Genomic DNA, 23,207 nt, shown 5'->3' with positions numbered 1-23,207 from the left:
CGAATGTGATGCGCTTTGGTTTTTTTGTTTTGTTTTGTTTTGGTTTTTTTGAGACACAGTGTTGCTTTGTTGCCCTGGCTAGAGTGAGTGCCGTGGCGTCAGCCTACCTCACAGCAACCTCAAACTCCTGGGCTTAAGTGATCCTACTGCCTCAGCCTCCCGAGTAGCTGGGACTACAGGCATGCGCCACCATGCCCGGCTAATATTTTTCTATATATATTTTTAGTTGGCCAGATCATTTCTTTCTGTTTTTTTTTAGTAGAGACGGGGTCTCGCTCTTGTTCAGGCTGGTCTCGAACTCCTGTCCTCGAGCGATCCACCCACCTCGGCCTCCCAGAGTGCTGGGATTACAGGCGTGAGCCACCGCGCCCAGCCTGATGCACTTGAATCATCCCAAAACCTTTCCCCCCTCCCCTGGTCTGTGGAAAAATTGTCTTCCGTGAAACCGATCCCTGGTGCCAAAAAGGTTGGGGACAGCTAGGATATAAGACAAACATACAAAAATAAATTCTATTTGAATATACTAGCAATGAATGATTGGAAATTGAAATTAAGAATGATACCACTTACAATAGCATTTAAAAAGAAATATTTACAGGTAAATCTGACAAAACTACAAAAGACCTGTACTATAAAAACTGTAAACATTGCAGAGTAAAAATAAAGGAGACCTCAGCAAAGGGAAAGATACATCTTCGCAGCTCAGAAAAACACTCAGACATCAATTCTTACTGCAGATTCAGCACAAGCCCAGTCAAAATCTCAGTGTTCTCTGTTGTAGAAATTGTCAAGGTGATTCTAATATTCATGTGGACATGCAAATGATGTACAATAAGTCCTCCGGAAAAAAAAAAGAACAAAGTTGAAGGACTAACACCACTCAATTTCAAGATTTTTTATAAACCTATGGTAATCAAGACAGTGGTAAAAGACAGACAAATAGATCAATAGAATGAAATAGAGAGTTCAGAAATAGATTCATGGCTGGGTGCGGTGGCTCACTCCTGTGATCCCAGCACTCTGGGAGGCTGAGGAGGGAGGATCACTAGAGGTCAGGAGTTTAAGACCAGCCTGAGCAAGAGCGAGACCCCATCTCTACTAAAAATAGGAAGAAAAAAAAATTAGCCAGGTGTGGTGGTGGCACCTGCAGTCCCAGCTACTCAGGAGGTGGAGGCAGGAGGATCACTCAAGCCCAGGAGCTAGAGGCTGCAGTGAGCTAGGCAGACACCATGTCACTCTAGCCCAGGTGACGGAACAAGACTCTGTCTCAAAAAAAATAAATAAATAAAAATAAAAGGAAAAGAAATAGACTCACTCATGCATGGAAAATAAATGTGTTACAGATGAGCAAAGGCCATGCAGTGGAAAAAGGATTGTCTTTTCAATAAATTGTGCTGGAAAGTGTGGCTACTTATGTGTCAAAAAAAAAAAAAAATTAATTCATTCCACACCTCATACATATATGAAAATTAACTTAAAATGGGCCATAAATATAAATGTAAAACTATAAACTTCCAGAAGAAAATAGAAAATGTTTGTGATCTTGGGCTAGGTGAAGATGTCTTAAATATAACACCTGAAGCATGATTTTCTGAAAAAACACGCAGAATTTTATCAAGATTTTAAACTTATATTCTTCCAAAGGCACTGTTAGCGTGAAAATACCAACCATAGACTGGCAGGAAATATTTGCAAAGCCTGTACCCGATAAAGGACTTGTATCCAGAATATGTAAATAGGTCTCAAACTCAGTAATAAAAAATAAATAACCCAGTAACAAAATGAGCAAAAAATTTGGCCAGATACTTCACAAAGAAGATGCTCAGAAGACAGGTCAGTATGCTCAATGTCATTAGTCGTGGGGGAAACGCGACTTACAACACGGTGAGAATTGCTGTGCATCTACCCGAGTGGCTGAAAGAAAGAGACTGGCGGACCATGCAGGGCTGGCTTCGCGGGCCTGTGACCTGTGTGGCGACACAGAGCCCCTGCACAGAGGGCCCTGCGCCTTGTTTCATGCCCTCCTGTTTTCATCTGGAAATCCTTAATGATCTTAGAACACGGAGCCTGGTGTTTTCATTTTGCCCCAGACCCAGCAAATTATATAGCCAGTCTTGACTCCACACGTTAGCAAGGATGGGGGAAAGTGGAGCTCTCACACACCGCTGGTAGCAATGTTAAATGGAACCACCACTTTGGAAAACAGTTGGGCAGTGTCTTAAAAAGCTAAGCATTTACCTCCATAGGACCCAGCATTCCCATGCTTAGATGTATACCCAAGAGAAATAAAAATATATGTTAAAGATTATATAGATTTTATGGGGATTAACTAACCAATAAAACCCCTTTTCTTTCCATTATACCTTTCATGAATAGCGAAGACATTACAAATACTTTCTCTTTAAAAAGTTTCTCTATTCATCTGTCCCAAAGGTCACACTGTAAATAATTACCTTAGATTTTGACCTCTTATTTATGCAGTGACAGTAATTAAAATTAGAAAAGTAAAACATTTATTTATTTTAAAGCTACTAGAGACTTAACTATCCCTTCCATAACAGGCAAAGTTTTCATTTGGGGGAAATAAACCGTTTTTACTGTGACACATACACTACTTACATTATTAATATTGGTTCCATTTTATAAAAAGAGAGTTTTTTTTTAATTCAAAGTTGTGATTTCAATAATGATGAATTGTACATTTTATAGCTTGCTCTAATCTTTTAACACAATTAAATTGGACCTATCCCCAAGTTTTACCAACTTCTTAAAAACTTACCAGTCTATAACAATGACACAACTGATGAAAATGACATATCTGTGTAACGATGCAAAACTCACCATAGGTTCAAGAATAATGTACTTGTTTCATATCTGAAGATTAAATATATTGTAAATTTGGGGGGGGGGAGTTGTTTTTTTTTTTTTCTTTTTTTGGAGACAAGGTCTCGCTCTGTTACCTGGGATACAGTACAGTGTTACTACCACAGCTCACTGCAACTTCAAACTCCTGGGCTCAAGTGATCCTTCTGCCTCAGGCTCTACAGTAGCTGGGACTACAGGCACATGCCACCATGCCTGGCTCTCCCCCCCATTTTAGTAGAGATGGAGTCTCGCTCTTGCTCAGACTGGACTCGAACTCCTGGCCTCAACCAATCTTCCCTCCTTGGCCTCCCAAAGTGGTAGGATTATAGGCACGAGCCACTGCACCAGGCCTAAAATATACTGTAAGTTGTACAGTCCATTTCCTTGGTAGTTGGGAAAAAGAGCACAGGCAGCAGCAGAGGACTGTCCTGGGACACTCTTCATCACACAGCAGTAACAGTTTAGTCAAAATCATACCCGAAAGCCCAACCTTGACTACTCAAGACACAGGGCTATGCTCTGCCATCAATTAGAAAATGGTTACCTTTCTGAAAACCCTCAGGATAAATTTCCTTCTGGTTTCAGTACTGTGAACAATAGCTACGGTTCACCTGGGCAACCGATTTGCTTTATGGCCATCACTAAAATGTTGAGCCTGCCCTTTTATACCAAAAGCCAAATTTGTGACACATCCTTAACAAGCTGTAGGAATTCACGGAAGACTTTCTTGTATTAGGTTTCCTCCTGGCTCTGTTTTAGATCCTAAACTTCATTTCTCTTTTCATCATCCTTCTCATCCCCTTCTAATATGTATAGCCTTACTCTGTTTCTTCTTTTCTAATTGTCCTCAAAATATTTTTGGAACAAAAGAAGTTCTAATAAAATACACCATGTATACTTATCAATACACATGAGGACAATGTGCACACATGCACACACATAGACTAAAAGCCAACCGAGTTTTAGTCTTTCTCCAGGATGATGGGGGACCCTGCTTCCTGCGCTGTGTGGCTCACGTGTTGCACCGACAGCACTGGTGACAGCGCCCATCTTACTCTTGGCCAGCAGCAAATATTCCCATCTCTTGTTTCTCCATTCCTCAGCAGTTGAGAATAGGAATTAATCAACGTCTTATAATGAAATGGGATGTTTCAGAATGTTACATTAAAGCTCAATTCCACCACTGAAAACATTTGTTATGTTTTTCTTATTATATACATTTACTAGCCCTAAACCAAATCTAACTGTATTTTGTACAACATTTAGTACACAATCTATTTTAACAGAACTCTAAGACAAACTTTCAACGATTAGCAAAGTTTATGATGTATAACCTACTAATTTTATTGAATGAGTTTTGTTTCAAAATAAATTATGTAATTAAAAATTAGAAAATTACATCTTTCTAAATCATATACATTTTTAAAACTTCTATTTTCATTTTAAACTCAATTATAAAAAATTATCACAATAATGTACATTGTACCCAAAAAGCCTTAACCTCAGCATGATATAATTCATCCATGTAACCCAAAATACTTGCACCCCCTAAATCTATTGAAATAAAAAAAAAAAACCTAAAAAAATGGTCACAATAAAATTATATGCTTTGTCCATTTGTCAGAGAAAAATAATTAACGGTAAATACTAGGCCTTCTGGCCGGGCGCGGTGGCTCACGCCTGTAATCCTAGCACTCTGGGAGGCCAAGGTGGGCGGATTGTTTGAGCTCAGGAGTTTGAGACCAGCCTGAGCAAGAGCGAGACCCCATCTCTACTAAAAATAGAAAGAAATTATATGGACAGCTAAAAATATATATAGAAAAAAATAGCCGGGCATGGTGGTGCATGCCTGTAGTCCCAGCTACTCGGGAGGCTGAGGCAGGAGGATCCCTTGAGCTCAGGAGTTTGCGGTTGCTGTGAGCTAGGCTGACGCCACAGCACTCACTCTAGCCTGGGCAACAGAGTGAGACTCTGTCTCAAAAAAAAAAAAAAAAAAAGGCCTTCTTTTTCAATTCTGTATGAAATGCCTTTTGATAACACTTGATAGAATTCTATTCACAACAACACTCAGCCAAATACACTTCTTTCTATAGTGCTAAGTGTTCAGAAACACACAGCATTCAAATAATGTAGTTTCCATGTAATTAGGATATCATTTTCAGTTTGATAATCTGGCATAGAAAAGTCTGCCAGTGGAAGAAAAGAGAAATAGCTAAAAAGAAACAGTTGACTTAAATGATGATGATTACTACTGAATGAACCGGTTCCCTAAAACGTAGTGGAATGGGCTGTCAATGCCTGAAAGTGACAGAGACGTGCACGTCTGGGAACAGAAGGAAAGCTCTGTTGGCAACACAACAGTGATCCGACCAGGGAGGATAATCCATTTTTTCATTACATATCTATCCCACCTCCCGACTCCTGTTTATCATCCATGTTTCCCAACAGGCTTCGGTGCCATCCACTTACTCCTTCTTTGTTACAAAATTTTCATTTAGAAATTACTCATACAAGGAAGTATTTTAAAATATGTGCAGTTTGAAGAATTAGAAACACCAGAGAAACCACCACCTCGGCTCAGAAAGAGCAGAAGCTCCTTGGATAGGCCCCTCCTGCCGGCTCCTGCCACCACCACCAGTGTCCCCAATTCTGTGTTAACCGTTTCCCCGTTTTTGTCTTCATACCGTTCAGTCCTGTGTATGTGCATCCCTTAAAACACGTTGCTCTGTGCTGCCGGGTTTTGAACTTTACAGAAGTGGAATCATTCTGCAAGTATTCTTTTGTAATGTGATTCCTTTCTTCGACATTACATTTTTGCAATTAATCCATACTGCTGTGTGAGGTGACAGTTTATTTTTATTGTAGTGCAATAGCCTGTTATATAAACATTTGACTATCCGTTCTGCTGCTAATGACCCTTTGTAATGTTTCTATATTCTGCTGCTGGTGTTACAGTTGCTCTGGCCTGATTATTTTTCACAAATTGAATGTTATTTTTATATTTTATAGTTCATGCTTTAATTTTAACCGCACTTATCAACTTTGTTCCTTATTCATTCTTATATTTCAGAAGTTTCATTTGGGATCTTTTTTTTTCTTCCTAACGTAAACCATTAAGAATTTCTTTTGTCTCAGACTTTGTCTAAAAAAGCCTTTATTTCAATTTCTTCCTTGAAAGGTAAGTAATTCTAGGCTGAGAGTTATTATCTCTCAAGATATATTGAAGCTATTGTTCCAGTCATTTGAATTCCAGTGCTGCAGTTAAGAAGTCAATCGTGAGTCTAACTACCACACCTTTATAAATGATGTCTTTTCAAAAATCTATTGACTGTATTTAAGGTTTTCTCTTTCCCTCTAGTAAATTCTGCAGTTCTCACTATAATATGGCTAAATGTGGATACCTTTTTTGATTTGTTCTTCACTGGGCTTGCTGGATTGAGTACTAGTATCTTTTACCCAGTATCTCTATAAATAGTGATTCTTCCTCATTTTCTCTATTATCTCCTTCTAGAACCATAGCTATATAGATCTGTCAGTGAACTCGTATCCAGCATATATAAAGAGCTCTGCGACACTTCAGTAAGAATACTGAAATAAACCAATTCAGTAAGAAATGGGCAAAGGAACTGAACGGACACTTTGTGAAGGAAGATATCATTGGTCGATAGGCACATTAAAGATGCTTACTTCAGGAAAATGCAAACTTAAATTTCGTGAGATGCCACTAACAAACCCACTGGAATGACACAAATTTTACAAGACCGACAATACCAGGTTCGGAGAACTTGGAATTCTCATATACTGCTGGTGGAAATGTAAACTCTTCACTTTGGATAACAGTTGTGCTGTTTCTAATAAAGTTAAACATACATTTATCATATGGCCTAGCAATTCCACTCTTAGGTTTTTATCCAAATACACGCCTACACCTGTACATAAAAGCACACTCTATCTTATGTCATGATAACCCCCAGATGTCCCTCCAGCAGATAAATGGATTTAAAAAATCATGGTATATATGCACACAATGGCCTACTACTCAGCAATGAAAAAGAATGAACCACCAACATCTGTAAGCAGATGAATCTCAAAACATGCTGACCAAAAAAGCCAATCGTGGAAAATAATACACTGTATGATTCCACTTATATAAAATTCCAAAGCAGGCAAAGCTCATCACTGTGACAGGAAGCAAATCGGTTACAGAGTGGAGCTGGAGGGCTGGGTGGGCTGAGCACACAGGAGCACAGGGAACTTCCTGTATCTTGACTGAAAACGGTGGTGACACAGAGGCACCGATTTACAGAGGAAGTAAGAAAAACGACTTCCTCGAGAAAACACAGCCAGTTAATAGTAGAGCAATATTAGCATTAGTCTCGGTCTATTAACATTTTCAAGCTTTCTCTCAGAAGGACAAACTGGATGCAGGAAAAGAGCTCACGTTCACCCAGCATTTAACAAATACTGCTGGGTGAGTGCCACATGCCAGCCACATGCAATAGAGACCCCGACCTCACAGAGATCACAGTGGTGGGAACAGGTTTTATGGCAGAGGGCAAAGAACGCTATGGCACCGCCAACAAGCAATTCAACCACACGGTCTGCTACAGGGGCCTCTAAAGTACCTCCCACAAGAGTTTTTAAGATCTTTAAGTTTAAAGTCTAAAGAAGAAGATAGAGTCACAACAAACAATAAGGTAAGGTAGATCCTTACCTAACACATAAAAAGATAACTACAGATGGTTTAAAGACCTAACTAAACTATAAAGTTAGTAAAAGAAAATATAGGAAATGTTCTTGTTGCCTTAAGGACTTCTTAAATAAAATTTCAAAAGCATAAAACAGTAGGCAAACTAGACTGAATTTGATCACATCCAAATTAGAATTTTCTGTTCAATAAAGAAAACTATGGAAAAAATTAATAAACAGATGACAGAAAGAGAAAAGATATTTACAAAGCATAAAACCTGTAAAGGTCCAGTGTAACAAGAGCTTCTGCAAGTCAACAGGAAAAGACAACAATCCCAGTGGGAAATGGGCAGAAGGCAGTAACAGGCACCCGCAGCAAAGGAACCCCAGAACCATATAAGAACACCACGAGCTGCCTAAACCAAATACAGAAATGCAAATTAAAACATCCCTCTGAATGACAAAATTTGGGCAAGTGAACATCAAGTATATGCAGACGTACAGGAAAACAAAACCCAATGTGCACAGCGCTACCGAACTTGTAGACTGAGGCATCTTTCATAAGAGCTTAGTCAAATTAATTACCCATATGCACATAGTATCACCAAGGAGGAATTCTTTCTGGACGTACATCCCAGTGCGTGGCCGTGAAGAGCTGGGGCAATGCACAGTCATCCGTGCCGGAGAGAAGCTGGAGACACTCACCTGAGTGTCCGCGGTAGGGAAATAATTCAAAGCACGGGGAAAGGGTATGATGCGAGGAGACACGGAGCATGGCGAAAACACCCAGGTTATCCTAGCATGCGACGGTGATGGCATGGCGAAGAAAAAGGCAGAGGACACTCCCCTTAGGGTTGTAGACAGAGCCAGATGAGGTAATGCACGGAAAGTGCCCAGTCCCTTGCCCTTAGTGCTACGAAAGTAATTCCTGCTACGTGGTATAGGTCACCCCCTAAGCTTTCACCCCACTGTTTATTTGTTTGTGCAGCTGGAGCACGGAGCTTTGTTACGAGAACTTAATAGAAGACACGGCGGCAACGTGAGAGCCCGGGGGGAGGTGAGGCCTCCGGAGTCTCTCGGGTCCTGTGTGCACAGCGGCTGCTCCCCGCGCTGCTGCAGGCGGGACAAGCCTCACCCCACCCGCATCTCCATCTGCGCATCTATTGAATGGAATTGTTAAAGCCAATGCCATGTGGCTGATTTGAGGGTAAATGAGATAATGTAAAGCTCATAACAAGTGTTCGTTCCCCTCGCTTCTCCTCCCTCCCAGGGATGTGAAGGTGCCGTCTCACCAGGGGGAGCCCCGTGCCACCGTCACATGTTGCAGTGGCCACGCAACAACATGGAAGAAGACTCAGCCATGCTGAGACAACACACACCTATACAGAAAATGACTAGAAAGAAGAAAATCAAAGTGAGTACCTTACTTGAATTTGGGTAGAGAAATTATAGGTGGTTATTTTTCTGTTTTTCTATTTTCCGAGTATCCTATAATATGGTTACGTTACTTTTAGAAATGGAATATTTCATGGCAAACAAATATTTTACTTTAAAATTGCATTGAACAAAAAGTGTTAAACTTCAAAACCTAAACAGCATCTTTATAGATCCTCCCTCAGTGGAGTTAATTTTAAAATTCTAGGATATATTCTGAAGCATTAGTTTCTTCTTAATTCTAACACTTAACCTGGGACAAATAATTTACTCTGAGAGCTGCATTCTTCACCTGTAAAGTGGGGCTAACTCTAACTCACAGTTGTGAGGATGAAATGAGATAATATGTAACTACCATGGAGATGTTCATGTTTTGAAAACTTCAAAGTTTGCAAAGATATAAATATAAACCCATTAAATACCAGAAGAAAAAATTTTAATGTTTAGTAGCTTGAACTCCAACATCAGATAGACCTATATTCAAATTTTAGCTCTGCCACCAACAACCTGGATGACTTTGGGCAATCTACTTCACCTTCTTACTACAGCATCTTCTCAGCAGTGTGGGAGTAATGACAACATGCCTGTGTTGCTGTGAAAATTAAATAAGTTACTTATATAAAGCACAGTGCTTGTCAGAAAATAATGGCTCATTTAATGTTACCAATTATAATCCTCCTTAAAACCACTTCTGCAGTTAATGAAACTGAATATTATTATTAATGTCCCAATCACTGTTTCACATTAATATACAAAAAGAGAAAAGACATATTCCCTACTCTTAAGGTTCTCACAGTCAATAAAAGAAATGGAAATGTATTTCAAAGATCATAGGAGACTTCAATAACTAATAAAATCAAATTTTATATCCATTACTAAGGGAACAAAGAAAAAGAGGAATAGGATTGGCTACAATGAGTAATATATCAAAATCTCAAAGGAGATCATATTTGAGTTGGATCTTGAACGCCTGGGTATGATTTTGTCCATTAATGAAGGAAAAATACAAAATTGAAAATCTAAGCCAGGCATGATGGCTCACGCTTGTAATCCCAGCTACTCAGGAGGGTGAAGTGGGAGGATTATTTGAATCTAAGAGTTTGAGTCCAGGCTGGGCAACCTAGTGAGATGCCATCTCTAAAAAAAAAAAAAAAAAAAAAAAAAAAGCCATAGAGTGCTCAGGCCATTGACACTTGTCTCATCAGATGGAACACTGAGAGGGAAAAGGCTAACGGTAAAAAGAAGAAAGAAATATCATGATCTAATTGTGAAGAGCTTTATACAAATGTCCTGCTCCATTATTTGGACTTTATGCACAATAGGGAAATCAAAAGAGGATTTAAGAACACAATCAGAGGTAGGAACGGGAGCGCTAGCAGGAGCAGGGTAGGCACTATGGCTGGGATCACCACCATCGAGGCGGTGAAGCGCAAGATCCAGGTTCTGCAACAGCAGGCTGATGATGCAGAGGAGAGAGCAGAGCGCCTCCAGCGGGAAGTGGAGGGAGAAAGGCGGGCCCGGGAACAGTCTGGAAGTCTATTCTGGAAGACGTTCCCTAGGCTAGTTATCCTCCTGATCTATTAGGGCTGAGGCTGAGGTGGCCTCCTTGAACCGTAGGATCCAGCTGGTTGAAGAGGAGCTGGATCGTGCTCAGGAGCGCCTGGCCACTGCCCTGCAAAAGCTGGAGGAAGCGGAAAAAGCTGCTGATGAGAGTGAGAGAGGTATGAAGGTGATTGAAAACCGGGCCTTAAAAGATGAAGAAAAGATGGAACTCCAGGAAATCCAACTCAAAGAAGCTAAACATATTGCAGAAGAGGCAGATAGGAAGTATGAAGAGGTGGCTCGTAAGTTAGTGATTATTGAAGGAGACTTGGAACGCACAGAGGAACGAGCTGAGCTGGCAGAGTCCCGTTGCCGAGAGATGGATGAGCAGATCAGACTGATGGACCAGAACCTGAAGTGTCTGAGCGCTGCTGAAGAAAAGTATTCTCAAAAAGAAGACAAATATGAAGAAGAGATAAAGATTCTTACTAATAAACTCAAGGAGGCAGAGACCCGTGCTGAGTTTGCTGAGAGATCGGTAGCCAAGCTGGAAAAGACAATTGATGATTTGGAAGATAAACTGAAATGTACCAAAGAGGAGCACCTCTGTACACAAAGGATGCTGGACCAGACTCTGCTTGACCTGAATGAGATGTAGAGCACCCCAGTCCCGCCCTGCTGCCGCTTCTCCCTCTGACCCTGACTCCGCCTGAGGCCAGCCTGCCCGAAGCTGACCTTTAAACTGAGGGCTGATCTTTAACTGGAAGGCTGCTTTCTACTTTCTCCATCCCCCTCCATCCTCTACCCCACCCACCACATCTTTTTCGCCAAACTGTCTCTGCCTCTTCCCAGAGATTCCAACTGGGCTAGAGGCTGAGCACCTTTGGGAACAACATTTAAGGGAATGTGAGCACAATGCAAAATGTCTTTAAAAAGCATGTTGTGATGTACACATTTTGTAATTACCTTTTTGTCGTTGTTGTAGCAACCATTTGTAAAACATTCCAAATACTTCCACAGCTCTGATGCAGCAACCTAATCCCTTTCTCACTTTTGGAAGGTGACTTTGCAGCTTAATGCATATTGCCCTCTCTATAGAGGAGGCAAAAAGGTATGGGCCTGCCTTACTGAGAACCAAACAGAGCCCAGGGAAAGACTCCACTGTGGGAAACCTCATTGCTCTGTACAAAGTACTAGCCAAACCTGAAAGGTGATCCCAGGAGGAGTAAGCCAAAAAAAAAAAAAAGAAAAACCCAACAAAAATATGCTGTTCAGGTTTTCAGCTTTAAGGTATCTTTTGACAATTTTTTTTTTTTTCATTTGAAGTGACCAAATTAAGATGGTGAGACCTCTGAGACCAAATTTTTGTCCTATCTCTACCCCGTTCCTAACCACTCACAGAATGGATCATATGCCCCTTACTTTGAGTTGACCACTTAATTGCTCTCCTGCCTCCTTGAAAGAAAGAAAATTATGTTTTGCCACTGAATTAGCCATATGAAACTCATCTCATTACCCTTTTCTGGGTCTGAAGCTGCTATCTCTAAAAGTGCCATCTCATCGTGCTTTGTATCAGTCAGTGCTGGAGAAATCTTGAATAGCTTATGTACAAAACTTTGAAAATTTTTTATTATTTTGAAACTTTGCTTCTTTGGGTTTGGGGCACCCTGGCCATCCCATCTGGCTGTAAGAGCTCTCTACAGTTTGTGGGTTGGCGATGTGCTGATATTTTAAAGTTTTTTTCCCCTGCCCAGTCCCCACTTTTTGATGAAGTTTCTGTGAGGTCTGTTAGGTGTACATCCTGCAGCTTATTGGCTTAAAATGTACTCTCCTTTGGTGTGGTCTCTTTGGGGCCGATTGGGAGAAAGAGAAAACCAGTAGTGCAACTGTTTTGATACTGAATATTGACAAGTGTCTTTTTGAAATAAAGAACCAGTCCCTCCAAAAAAAAAAGAAAAAAAAAAAAAAAAGAACACAATCAGACCTAAAATTTAGAAAAATAACTGGTAAAATTAAGTTGACTTAACGGTGTCAAGAAAGACTTCCCAGGAGATGACACTTGAAAGAGGAGTCTGGGAAGGTCATCCCAGGTGGCATGTGGGAGACACAGACCTGAGGATCTGCCAAGCGTATCTCTGATTTCTGGAGCGTAGCAGTGTGGGGGGTGGCAGAGGTGATGTGGAAGACACGGGCTGAGACAGCGACACCTTTGCACAGGAATGGGGGCTTCGAGGGCAAGAGAGAAAGGCCTGCGAAGGTAGAGCGATCTGAGATGACATTGTGGAAAAACAGGGGCTGGAGGAACAGGCAGGAAATCACAAGAGTGAAAACCCAGCCCAGAAGAGGGAAGAGCAGATGGACTCAAGAGACATTTGAAGGGACCATTCAGTCTAGCCTGGGAGGGAAAAAAATGAATATGTTCTTTTTACCATTTCCCTATTCAAAAAGCACTCACTATTCCCCTCTACCTATGGATTAAAATGTCAATGCTAGCATTCTCAAGGCCTTCCTAGTCTGACCCTCCCTGCCTTTTTATCCACTTTTCCTTAAACCCCACAGTCCCTCTACTTGGACTCTCCTCTCTGCCGCGTCAAACCCTATACAATGACTGGGGCCTGACTAATTCCATGCCACCCACAGGGCCTTCTGAACTCTCCTGGTGTCTCTCTCCTCAAACAAAGCCTCCAGTGTTGTAAATTAATAAACCCTCATCATGTGGTAACGACCCTCTCCTATTACTAGGTACTACTGTCTCATTCTTTAACAGCTGTTTACATTTCTATGTGCCTTGTCTGTATGTTTCCTTCACAGAACTGCAAAGAAATGTCAAGCACATGAAAACACCTAGACAACAATCCAAGGCAAGATGAATGTCAGAAGATTTTGGCATCCTGGAAAAAAACTCACCATGCACTTTGGTTATTCAGAATTAGCTATTTCTTGTATAAGACTATCTTGTAAAATAAAATAGTAATGATAACAGTGGTAAAGTATACCTGCCAATCCACTTTCACAGTAAGATATGTAAGAAGAATAAATCAATATAGATTGATGTTGAGCCTAAGAATACTGAGTTATAGAAATGCTGCCTGTATTTCTGGAGACAAGATTTGATTTCAGAAGTCAAATAAGGCTTTGCCTTAAAGAAAAAATAAATGTGTTAGTTGAAAAGCTGCCTCATCTCAGGAGAGCATCTGGCTGGTCAGTAGAAGCTGCACTTCAAAGAGACAGCTGTAAACTGGGCCTTTGGTTCTCATCTGTTTTGAAAGTCAAGGCAGGCTTTTCCCTTAGAACCAAAAGGTTGCCTGAGCTGACAGGTAGACCCCCCGAGATGAGAGCTGATCATATAGATATGCTAATGCCCAAGCCAGGCCCAGATGGAACCATGCAGTTCAAGTAATTAACACAAAGAACAGTTCATGTTGACTTCTGGGATCATCTCTGTCCCCAAGAACACAATCACCAGAGCCAAGATGTCTCTGTTTGTTGCTAAAGTAATAGCCTTATCATAAAACTTACAAGTTTGCCCCAAGATGATTTTATAACTCATTGTTCCCCTAGTTGGAGTTAGTTAAAGGATCTGTAGTAGCCTTTTAGGAGACTTTGACCCTAAAGCAAACTGCCTGTTAGTATGCAAATCCTGTTGCCCTTGGCAACGGGGAGCCTGTATGTACCCTATAAAATACCTGTGTGGAGTTTCAGTCGGGGATATATTTGATGCGGGTAAAAATATATCCATCCAGATACATTCCTTTATTTATTTTCATAAACCTTTACTTTATAAACTATATCTTTGGCTCTGTGTATTATCATTGCCATTACTTTATCTTTTATTTCTGTTTCCTACTATATTTTTCATCCTTTGCGATGACCCCTGCCTGAGAGACCTGATCGGAACAAAGAGAAAAAAAAAACCTCTGTGCAAGGAGTGAGCTAACTCCCCGCAGATCGAAAGGAGAATACAATGAGTAATTCCAAGAAGAATCCTTGGAATTACATAAGCAGCATAATAACTGGTAGTTTTTCAAACTAACTTATTTACAAAGAAGTAACTTAGGAATGGCCATTCTCCTCCTCTCTAATAATTCTAAGACAGAGAGACATAGCAAACTTTAACTTAAATAAACTGTTCCTGGAAATTGTGTTAGATCCGGTTCCCCTTGGCCCCAGGAACAGAGAGGCAGAGTCACTGAGGCTGCAAAAGGGCAAAGGAGTTTATTAACTAGCCCCGGGCCAGGGTCCAAATTCCAGAGCACCAACGCAGTGGCCTCTCCAGGAACTAGGACCCCGCCCTGGGGTAAAGATTAGGTTTTTATACTTTTCTGTATGCTAGTTTTCACACGACACGTTATTCTGCACACAACACGTTAGTCTGCACATGACATACTAGTCTGCACACGACACACTAGTCTGCACTTCATCCCCCTTCAGTTTATTTGTTCCTTTTGTTTAGAAGTGGCTGATCGTGTTGGCTTCAGGTTTGTTGACTCTAAGTTTCGGGCTTTTTGCACTGGCGCCAGTTGTAGTTAACATCATCCAGGGGAAGAGGAGGGTCTCCGACGGGGGAGGGGGGGCTGTTGTTGCATACCTTCTAGTTTTTGGTTACAAGCGATACTGGGAACACACGACCTGCACAAGCCGTTCATGCGCTGATCATGTCTTGCTCTTCTTATCTACTTAGTTGGTTGGAGGGCACCTGGATTCTCCAGCCCTTTATCAGAAAGCAACTTGATCATGTCTTGCTCTTCTTATCTACTTGGTTGGAGGGCACCTGGATTCTCCAGCCCTTTATCAGAAAGCAACTTGCAGTTACCTCCCAGGGGCTTTGTTTTTCTTTACTTTAGTGAAGCCTGCCATGGCTCCACTTACGCTAAGCACCAAGCCAGCAAGCCATATATACAGAAGCAGAACTAGGCTTCTCACATCCAGGAAGCCTAGCCTATCATGGAGTTACCTTTGTTCTTATCTCTGTTTTTCATTCTGATTAACTATATTTATTAAACAACTAAAAGCAAGCATAGTCACAGAAGCGAATAGCATCAGTTAGAATCAAAGAGAGCACACATTTTCCTACTATCAATTCCTGTTCTTCAATTGGGCTTCAACGAGTTAAATTTTAATACATAAAAAAATAATATGCACCTAGTTGCAACTTCAAAGTCAACATACACACGAAGAGGACTTACAGTTTGGGCTTATATATATCTGTAGTGACAGGAAGAACTCCAGGAGAACTCAGAAATTTCAATGCCAAACATGTCACAAGAGGTCAGAGGTCACATTTTTCTAACTGGGGTTTGACCCTAAAGTAAGCAATACATGTAATTAATTGATGCCTTATTCTGAAACATTAACTTGAATGGGACTAGTCTACCAATCCACTGTTAGTCTAATCATGCTAGTCACAATGTGATCACCTCTAGAAACACAAAGTCAAAGTTACTCAAGACAGAAAGGAAACATACAGGTTGACTATTTTGATTGCTTTTTCCAAGTAGTCAATAAAAAATAAGTTAACCTCCCCAATCACACTGCCTAGGTAATAATGCCAGTAGAGACTAGTAAAAAATCCATATCTGTTTCAAAAGTGTGTCTTTAAACTATAACTATTACTTAAAATAATTATAAACTTCTAATGCCATGTTATAACTACCCAAATTAGATGTGCATAATTTATTTGGATTAAAGAAGAAAAGAAAGTGATATATGTAACTTGATTTTATTGGACATTAAACTAACATGGTATTTAGGGAAATAACATGTCAATGAGTTATGGATCATTAGGAATCTGCATGATTGAAGGCTTAAATTTCACTTGTTACTGATTTTTTGTTATATGATTCTTCACCCTTTATATCTTGATTAGTAATCTGTGAAACAAGGGCTAACATCATCTTAAGCATAAAAATATTTTATAAATATTTAACAGAAATGTTAAGTAACTGAGTATTTCAAAGCTTTAATGACAACTATCCAAATTACATAAAAGTGATGAATTCATGTGACAACTATAGTGTTTACAGACGTTTAAACTGCAAAGAGGATTACTATTACCTATGCGTATCTTCACAAAACCCTCAACTGACTACCTTATTTCCTTTTTTAATGATAAAATGACTCAACTGTTTCAATTTTATGATGATTAAACATTAGAAGACATCCTTCCATTTCTAGAAATGTAAAACATTTTTATTGAGAGGCCAAAATTTGTGCTTATTTAGTTCCCAAATGAAGTCACCCAGTAGCTGGTACTACAGGCATGCGCCACCATGCCTGGCTAATTTTTTTTCTATATATATTTTTAGTTGGCCAGATCATTTCTTTCTATTTTTAGTAGAGATGGGGTCTCACTCTTGCTCAGGCTGGTCTCGAACTCCTGACCTCGAGCGATCCACCGCCTCGGCCTCCCAGAGTGCTAAACAACTTTTTTTTTTTTTTTTAAAAGAAAAATCGCAAGATTTTTGTCAGCTGGGAAGATGGTGGAGGTAACAGTTTTAAACTCACCCCCAAACCTCCTAGACAGAGTTACTGGAAGAGTAGCAAACAAAACAAAGCAAAAGGCCCTGGGATAACACATACAGTACCAAAAAAATTAAGCGATAAGGAGTCCTGAGAATCCCAAAATTTGAGCAGTCAGGACAAATCTGCAAGAGCTACAGTTGCAATCGGTACTGACAGCTACGGAGGACAAGGAGGGACAAGGCGGGGAATCTAGGGGAGCTGAACACAGGAGGACCAAACTCGCAGCTGCAATGGACAGGGTGAGACACCCTCACGTGAGACGATCCACAGTAACGCACGGATCCGTGGTAAAGTCCTGAGGAGCTGGAGCACAACAGCCCTCTGAACACTCAAAATTAGGCAAAGCTCCCTTCCAGGACAAAGCCCCATATCATAGAGAAGTGTGAGGAATTAAAGTATCAAATACTACTGGAGTCAGTTAAAAAGACCTTTAGTATAAGAAAGGGTGGTTCAAGGAAAAATGGGAGAAAGAGAGAAAAACCTAGGAAATCTCAAGAAATATGAGGCCATATTTTTAGCACTTCATAAAACTGGCATAAGAAGAGCATTAGAGCCATGAATCTAGTAAAAGGATTCAGACCCACTTCTCCCTGCTACAAGTTTGGGAAAACAGATTTTCACACCAGAATGACAACAGGAAGGACTGCGGCTCACAGGACAGAGTGACACCCTTATGATGAAAGCATGTCAGAAAGATACGCCTGCAAAACAGAAGAAAACCAGGGTCCACTGTTTCAAGAAATGAGAAAAGACATTAAGAAAATGATATAATAGGAAAGCTGTAAATCAGAATTAGAAAAACTCAGGAATGAGTTAAACATTTGAAGTAAATGGAAAAGAAATCACTTCAGAAGTGAAGTCTAAACTAGAAGCTACACAAGAGTGATTATACAGCAGATAATATCAGACAAACAGAAGTTGAAAAGAATGAAAAAATTAAAAATCAAAAAGAAAAAAGATGAAAACAATTCAATTGCAAATTACAAACACAGAAGACAGGAAAAGAAGACTAAACACACTAAGACAGGCCTCAAATAATAAAAACTAAATATATATAATAGTAATATAATCATAACTATCTATAATTTTAAGTTTCTTATTCTCAGATAGCTGTGTATATAATGTTGAATAAAATATAGACTAATTATATGATATTCTAAAATTTTATTGTTAATGATATCCATGATTCTCACCATGTCAGAGGAAAGGTAAGATTTTAGATAGAAGAGATACATAAAACCCAGTAGCCATAAATTTGAATGGAAAATATCAGTATGAATTAATGAGGTGTTTTTATCTTTTAAAAGTATATCAATTTCCTAACTCTGTCCATTCCAAGGCCTACAGAGACAACACAGTAGCAACACGGAGTGGCCAGAAAGTACTGTTGAAATACAATTTCAAACTAAAAGAAACCGGAGCCCCTGGAAGAAACTAGTGGTTTAGGATGTGTACAAAATGGGCCTTAAACCTTGTCACCTGAGAAAGCAGCGACAAACTTCGGGAGCCAACACAGAGGCTCCTGCTGGTCAGAGATGGGAAAACCTCAGCATCAGTAAGGGTTTTGTCAAAAACGGACTAAAGTATCTCAAGTGTGTTTAAGTCCATGGATTGCAAATGACAAATAAGAGAAAAAACCCAGCTGGTTACCACTGGAGGATGCTATTTTGAAAACTGATAAATACATAAAGAGAAGGAATTAAACACTTCTCCTACTTTTCCCATGTGAACCATACCACAGCGTGACCCAATAGCAGATAATGGGAGCCTATGTCCTTACAGAAGCATTCCAGTTAGCAAAGGAAAGATAAAATTAGATTACCACCATTTTGCAATTCTTAATGAATTACTGGATCTAGCATCAATAGCTACATATATCACAAAACGAGACGACTGACACATGTGCCTCCTGAACACACAACTCTCCGAGGCCTGTGCAGCAGCCTCGACCCACCCACAGCCCCTGGACCAACCATCAATTTCCATGAAATACAGAGGACTGAGCAGCAGGTCAAACTGGACCACAGCGCTGCGATCCTCGAAAGCCAGACTGCGAGAAACCAAATGACCCAGTTTCCCCAATCAATAAATCCCAAATGAAAGCCAAAACAAAAAAGATGGATGAGAAATCCACAGATCAAAAGAACAGAAACAAGCAGAACGAAGCCATTATACCAAAGTAAACGATAATGTTTAGGACACAGGATGCAGGACTGCCTAAGAAGCAGTCACACCAAACCCCGTAACTTTGAATGCATGACTCAAACTATGTAGCTTTCAATTTTTTTTATAATGGAGTCACCAGTCAAAATAAAGAGTGAAACTTAATGACTACATATGCAATCCTAACAATAATTCTTCTGCAGTAACTTCAGCCATTTCTAAAGTTTAAAAGTCACCTCTATGTTCAGACTTAACTGTAACTAAGCAGAACAACTTGACTTAAAATGAATCCAAGGCTTGAAAGTACAGAATAGGAATATCAGGCTTTACAGCAAAAGATTGGATTTCCTGTCCTCGTCCCTTGCAACTTCCTAACTGACCTCAGGCAAGCGCAGCAGGCAAGAAAGTTGATGTTAACCAAGAAGCAAAGGCACTGGGTCAGGCAGTTCTCTGCACAGTCCCCCCTGGAGCCAACTGTCCAGCAGGGAGATAGTCACGACTGTGACTGAGGTTGGGAAAGAAGCACAGAACGCTCGGACGTGAGCCACTGTGATGAGAGGAAATGCCGCACAGCTCTCAGAGGGGACGAGGCAGAGGACACACGAGGAACCCCTCCTGAGCACTTAACCTCGGGTTTTCTTCCTTTCTTTTCATCCATCTTTATATGACACTAATAAAACTAAGACTATTTACTAGGTAAAATAAATTTATTGATATTTAATTCAGGAGCTACGAAACTCACAACATGAAGGAAGATAACCCTTGGCATCATTTAAGGCTACACTGATGAAGCAAGGAGAGAAAGGAACACTTACCGACAAGCCGCGATACAACAGGAGAAGGCGTGTGCAATCCTGTTTAACAACCTTTGCATCTTTTGCCACAGTTTAACTTGCGCACACACAGGTGCTGTGATAATCCAACAGACCTCTGCACCCAGCACTGTGGGGTTAATTCTCTGACTCCCACAGGGCAGGTGGTCACAGCCTAACAACAACATTCACTAGGAGAGTCTGACAGCTTCCTAGGGAACATCCCTAGAGCTTCTAGAAGGATGCTACACGTGAGATCTAGAAAGATGCCACACGTGAGAAAAAGGAGTAGTCTGAAAAACTGAAATGGTTCAGTGAAGCTTACATGATTTTAATTTTTAAAAACGAATCCAGGCCGGGCGCGGTGGCTCACGCCTGTAATCCTAGCACTCTGGGAGGCCGAGGCGGGTGGATCGCTCGAGGTCAGGAGTTCGAGACCAGCCTGAGCAAGAGCGAGACCCCGTCTCTACTAAAAATAGAAAGACATTATATGGACAACTAAAAATCTATATTCCAAAAATTAGCCGGGCATAGTGGCGCATGCCTGTAGTCCCAGCTACTCGGGAGGCTGAGGCAGTAGGATCGCTTAAGCCGAGGAGTCTGAGGTTGCTGTGAGCTAAGCTGACGCCACGGCACTCACTCTAGCCTGGGCAACAAAGTGAGACTCTGTCTCAACAAAAAAAAAAAACAAAAAAACAAAAAACGAATCCAAAGAACAGTATTGCATTTCAGCAGCCTTCTGTGAGCAATTTTGATATACAAAAACTGTTTTGTTAAAAGTCTCAACCATAAGAAAATACTACTTTTAAGTCTTCGAGATTTTTTTAAATGTTTGTATTATCAACATCACCTCTCTATAATTTGTATTTAGCTACCACACCTCAAATTATTTGCTTTAATTAAAAATATAATAATTAAAACAACGTACTTTTTATTCTTATTTTTCATACAGTATTATTTTGTTCCTTCCACTATCCTACAGGAGCTAAGAGTTGTGCATGGTCAGCTTTAAAGTATTCTGAGCGTGAGTGTAGAGTCAGAGCCACACAGAGCCTGAACCCTTTCTCTATCTTCTGTTCCTTCCCTTGCAGGTAATTTTATGATCTTCTTCACCAGAATACAGGGAAGGGACAAAAATATATGTAATTCAATTTTGTTACTTATTAACAAAGGTCAAAAAAAAAGCGTTTAAGTGAGCTTTTGTAAATTATCTGTTTTCCATTTTTACACATAGCATTTAAAGAATATGGAGATATAGGTATAAAGAAATTTTATCTAAATTAACAACAACAACAACAAAACCAACCTCCAAACATTTAAAAGGATAAATTTGGCTTTTGCTTTGTTTTGTTTTGTTTTGACACAGAGTCTCACACTCTGTCGCCCAGGCTAGAGTGCCATGGTGTCAGCCTAGCTCACAGCAACCGCAAACTCCTGGGCTCAAGCAATCCTCCTGCCTCAGCCTCCAAAGTAGCTGGGACTACAGGCATGCGCCACCATGCCCGGCTAATTTTTTCTGTATATATTTTTAGGTGTCCATATAATTTCTTTCTATTTTTAGTAGAGACAGGTCTCGCTCTTGCTCGGGCTGGTCTCAAACTCCTGAGCTCAAACAATCTCCCCGCCTCGGCCTCCCAGAGTGCTAGGATAAATTTGGCTTTATTCCTTTAAAAATACCCAGAGAAACAAAATAAAACCAAATTCTTATTGTAAGACATCCTTATAATTAGTATATAACAAGTAAATAGAAGAGTCATAAATTAGTTTGATTTTATTTTGTATCCTGAATCTTTGTCTACCAATATAAATAGCATTAGAAACTGGGGTGGGGAGGAACTTTCTTTTTAAAAACTGAGTGGTTTTTTTAATAATTTCTAAAATATAGAATGAAATTATTAAATATTCTGTCAGTGGGCTATGACCTAACGTAATTTTGCTTTGTTTTGTTAAGAGGGTCTTTGAGGGACTCTGTGGCCCCACTTAGAGTACAATGCCATCATCATAGCTCACTGCAGCCTCCAACTCCTGGGCTAAAGTGATATCCTCCTGCCTCAGCCTCCCAAAGTGCTAAGATTACAAGCGTGAGCACACAGGCAAGATGTTATTTACTTACTGCACATACCATGCTTGTCCTGTATTACAATGAGTAACGAACAGTATACTATTTTTAGACAGCTTCACTACATAAAAGCAAATGATTAACTAAAAGCCATTTTAATAAAAGACCTAAAGAGTTAAAAATTCTGATAACTGCAAAACTATTATAAATAGTACATACTGATATTTTACTTATCTAATATTTATTTTATAAACACAAGTTGCTTGTGTATGTTTCTGTATTTGTTTTTCTAACTATAAACTCCTGCAAGGTAAGTGACTTCAGTCCTTTGTAATGTATGTTGATTAGCATAATAAAGTATTTTTGGACTTTCCCCCAAGGTCTTACATGAAATTTTACAGGGATTTTTTTGTTTGTTTGTTTAAATTTACTTACTTTGTAATACGGTCAATGTTGGCAATTTGCTTCTGGTTCCGTATAATCTCAATGGCTGCCCAAAGATGCTGGATAGCTTTTGTATCCACCTGTCATCTTTTTGTTAAACGTGCCATGACCTGTTTACTTCTTTAGCTGTAGTAAGACATAAAAACATAAGGGAAAAAAACATTACAAATTGAATTATTATCAACACAAGTGAGTACCATCATCAGTGCCTCTTGACTACTGATCATACCAAGGTAGCAGGTAGCACTGCCAACTTTCTGCCTCATTCCCTACCGTCCACCTCACCACCTTCTTCATACAAGTTACCATTTGCTTCATTACTTCATAAAAAGTGAGAGTCTAAAAATGAAAGGTTAAGGTTTTCCCAAAGAGGACAAGTGGCTACCTTATGCCAACATGTTTTATTAAATAAATTTAAGTTTTATTCTAATGCACAGAAATATTACAAGACAAAATTTCATTTATCAATAATGCATTGTTTGTAATTTGATCAATATAAAATGGAATTTAAATGCCCTAATTGTTTGTACTTTGGTTTATTATAATCATGGCTTAAAAAGTCCAATTCTGTATGCATATATTGATAAATGGAAGCATTTCAATAAAATAAAACCATGAACAGAAAATGCAAAAAGTATTAATAGTTACTTCTGGGGTAAGATGGGAAAAGCTGGCAA

At 39.9% G+C, this 23,207-nt stretch overlaps 1 protein-coding gene and 1 long non-coding RNA gene across 4 annotated transcripts in view; one reads left to right on the top strand and one right to left on the bottom strand.

The window, feature by feature from the left end:
• Nucleotides 1-10,345: 10,345 nt before the first annotated feature.
• LOC138386036 (tropomyosin alpha-3 chain-like) lies at nt 10,346-11,839 on the top strand. Of its 3 annotated transcripts, none has more exons than XM_069472187.1 (2): nt 10,346-10,514; nt 10,573-11,839. In XM_069472187.1, the coding sequence occupies exons 1-2, from the start codon at nt 10,384-10,386 to the stop codon at nt 11,186-11,188; spliced, it is 747 nt and encodes a 248-aa protein (XP_069328288.1). In that variant the 5' UTR covers nt 10,346-10,383; the 3' UTR covers nt 11,189-11,839. The 3 variants fall into 3 exon arrangements, with proteins under 3 accessions (XP_069328288.1, XP_069328289.1, XP_069328290.1); XM_069472188.1 differs by having other exon boundaries at nt 10,354-10,485; nt 10,676-11,839; XM_069472189.1 differs by having other exon boundaries at nt 10,384-10,522; nt 10,706-11,839.
• Nucleotides 11,840-15,684: 3,845 nt separating this feature from the next.
• Nucleotides 15,685-23,207, bottom strand: part of LOC138387766 (uncharacterized) — a 42,427-nt gene continuing 34,904 nt past the window's right edge. The window contains exons 2-3 of the long non-coding RNA XR_011233973.1: nt 22,522-22,656; nt 15,685-15,833 (exon numbers count right to left, since the gene is read on the bottom strand). This is a non-coding gene — a long non-coding RNA (uncharacterized lncRNA). The remainder of the gene's footprint in view (nt 15,834-22,521; nt 22,657-23,207) is intronic.

This window comes from Eulemur rufifrons, chromosome 7 (genome assembly GCF_041146395.1).
Source record: "Eulemur rufifrons isolate Redbay chromosome 7, OSU_ERuf_1, whole genome shotgun sequence".
NCBI lineage: Eukaryota > Metazoa > Chordata > Mammalia > Primates > Lemuridae > Eulemur > Eulemur rufifrons.
The sequence above is the reverse complement of the archived record's forward strand: the minus strand, read 5'-3'. Positions and strand labels throughout refer to the sequence as shown.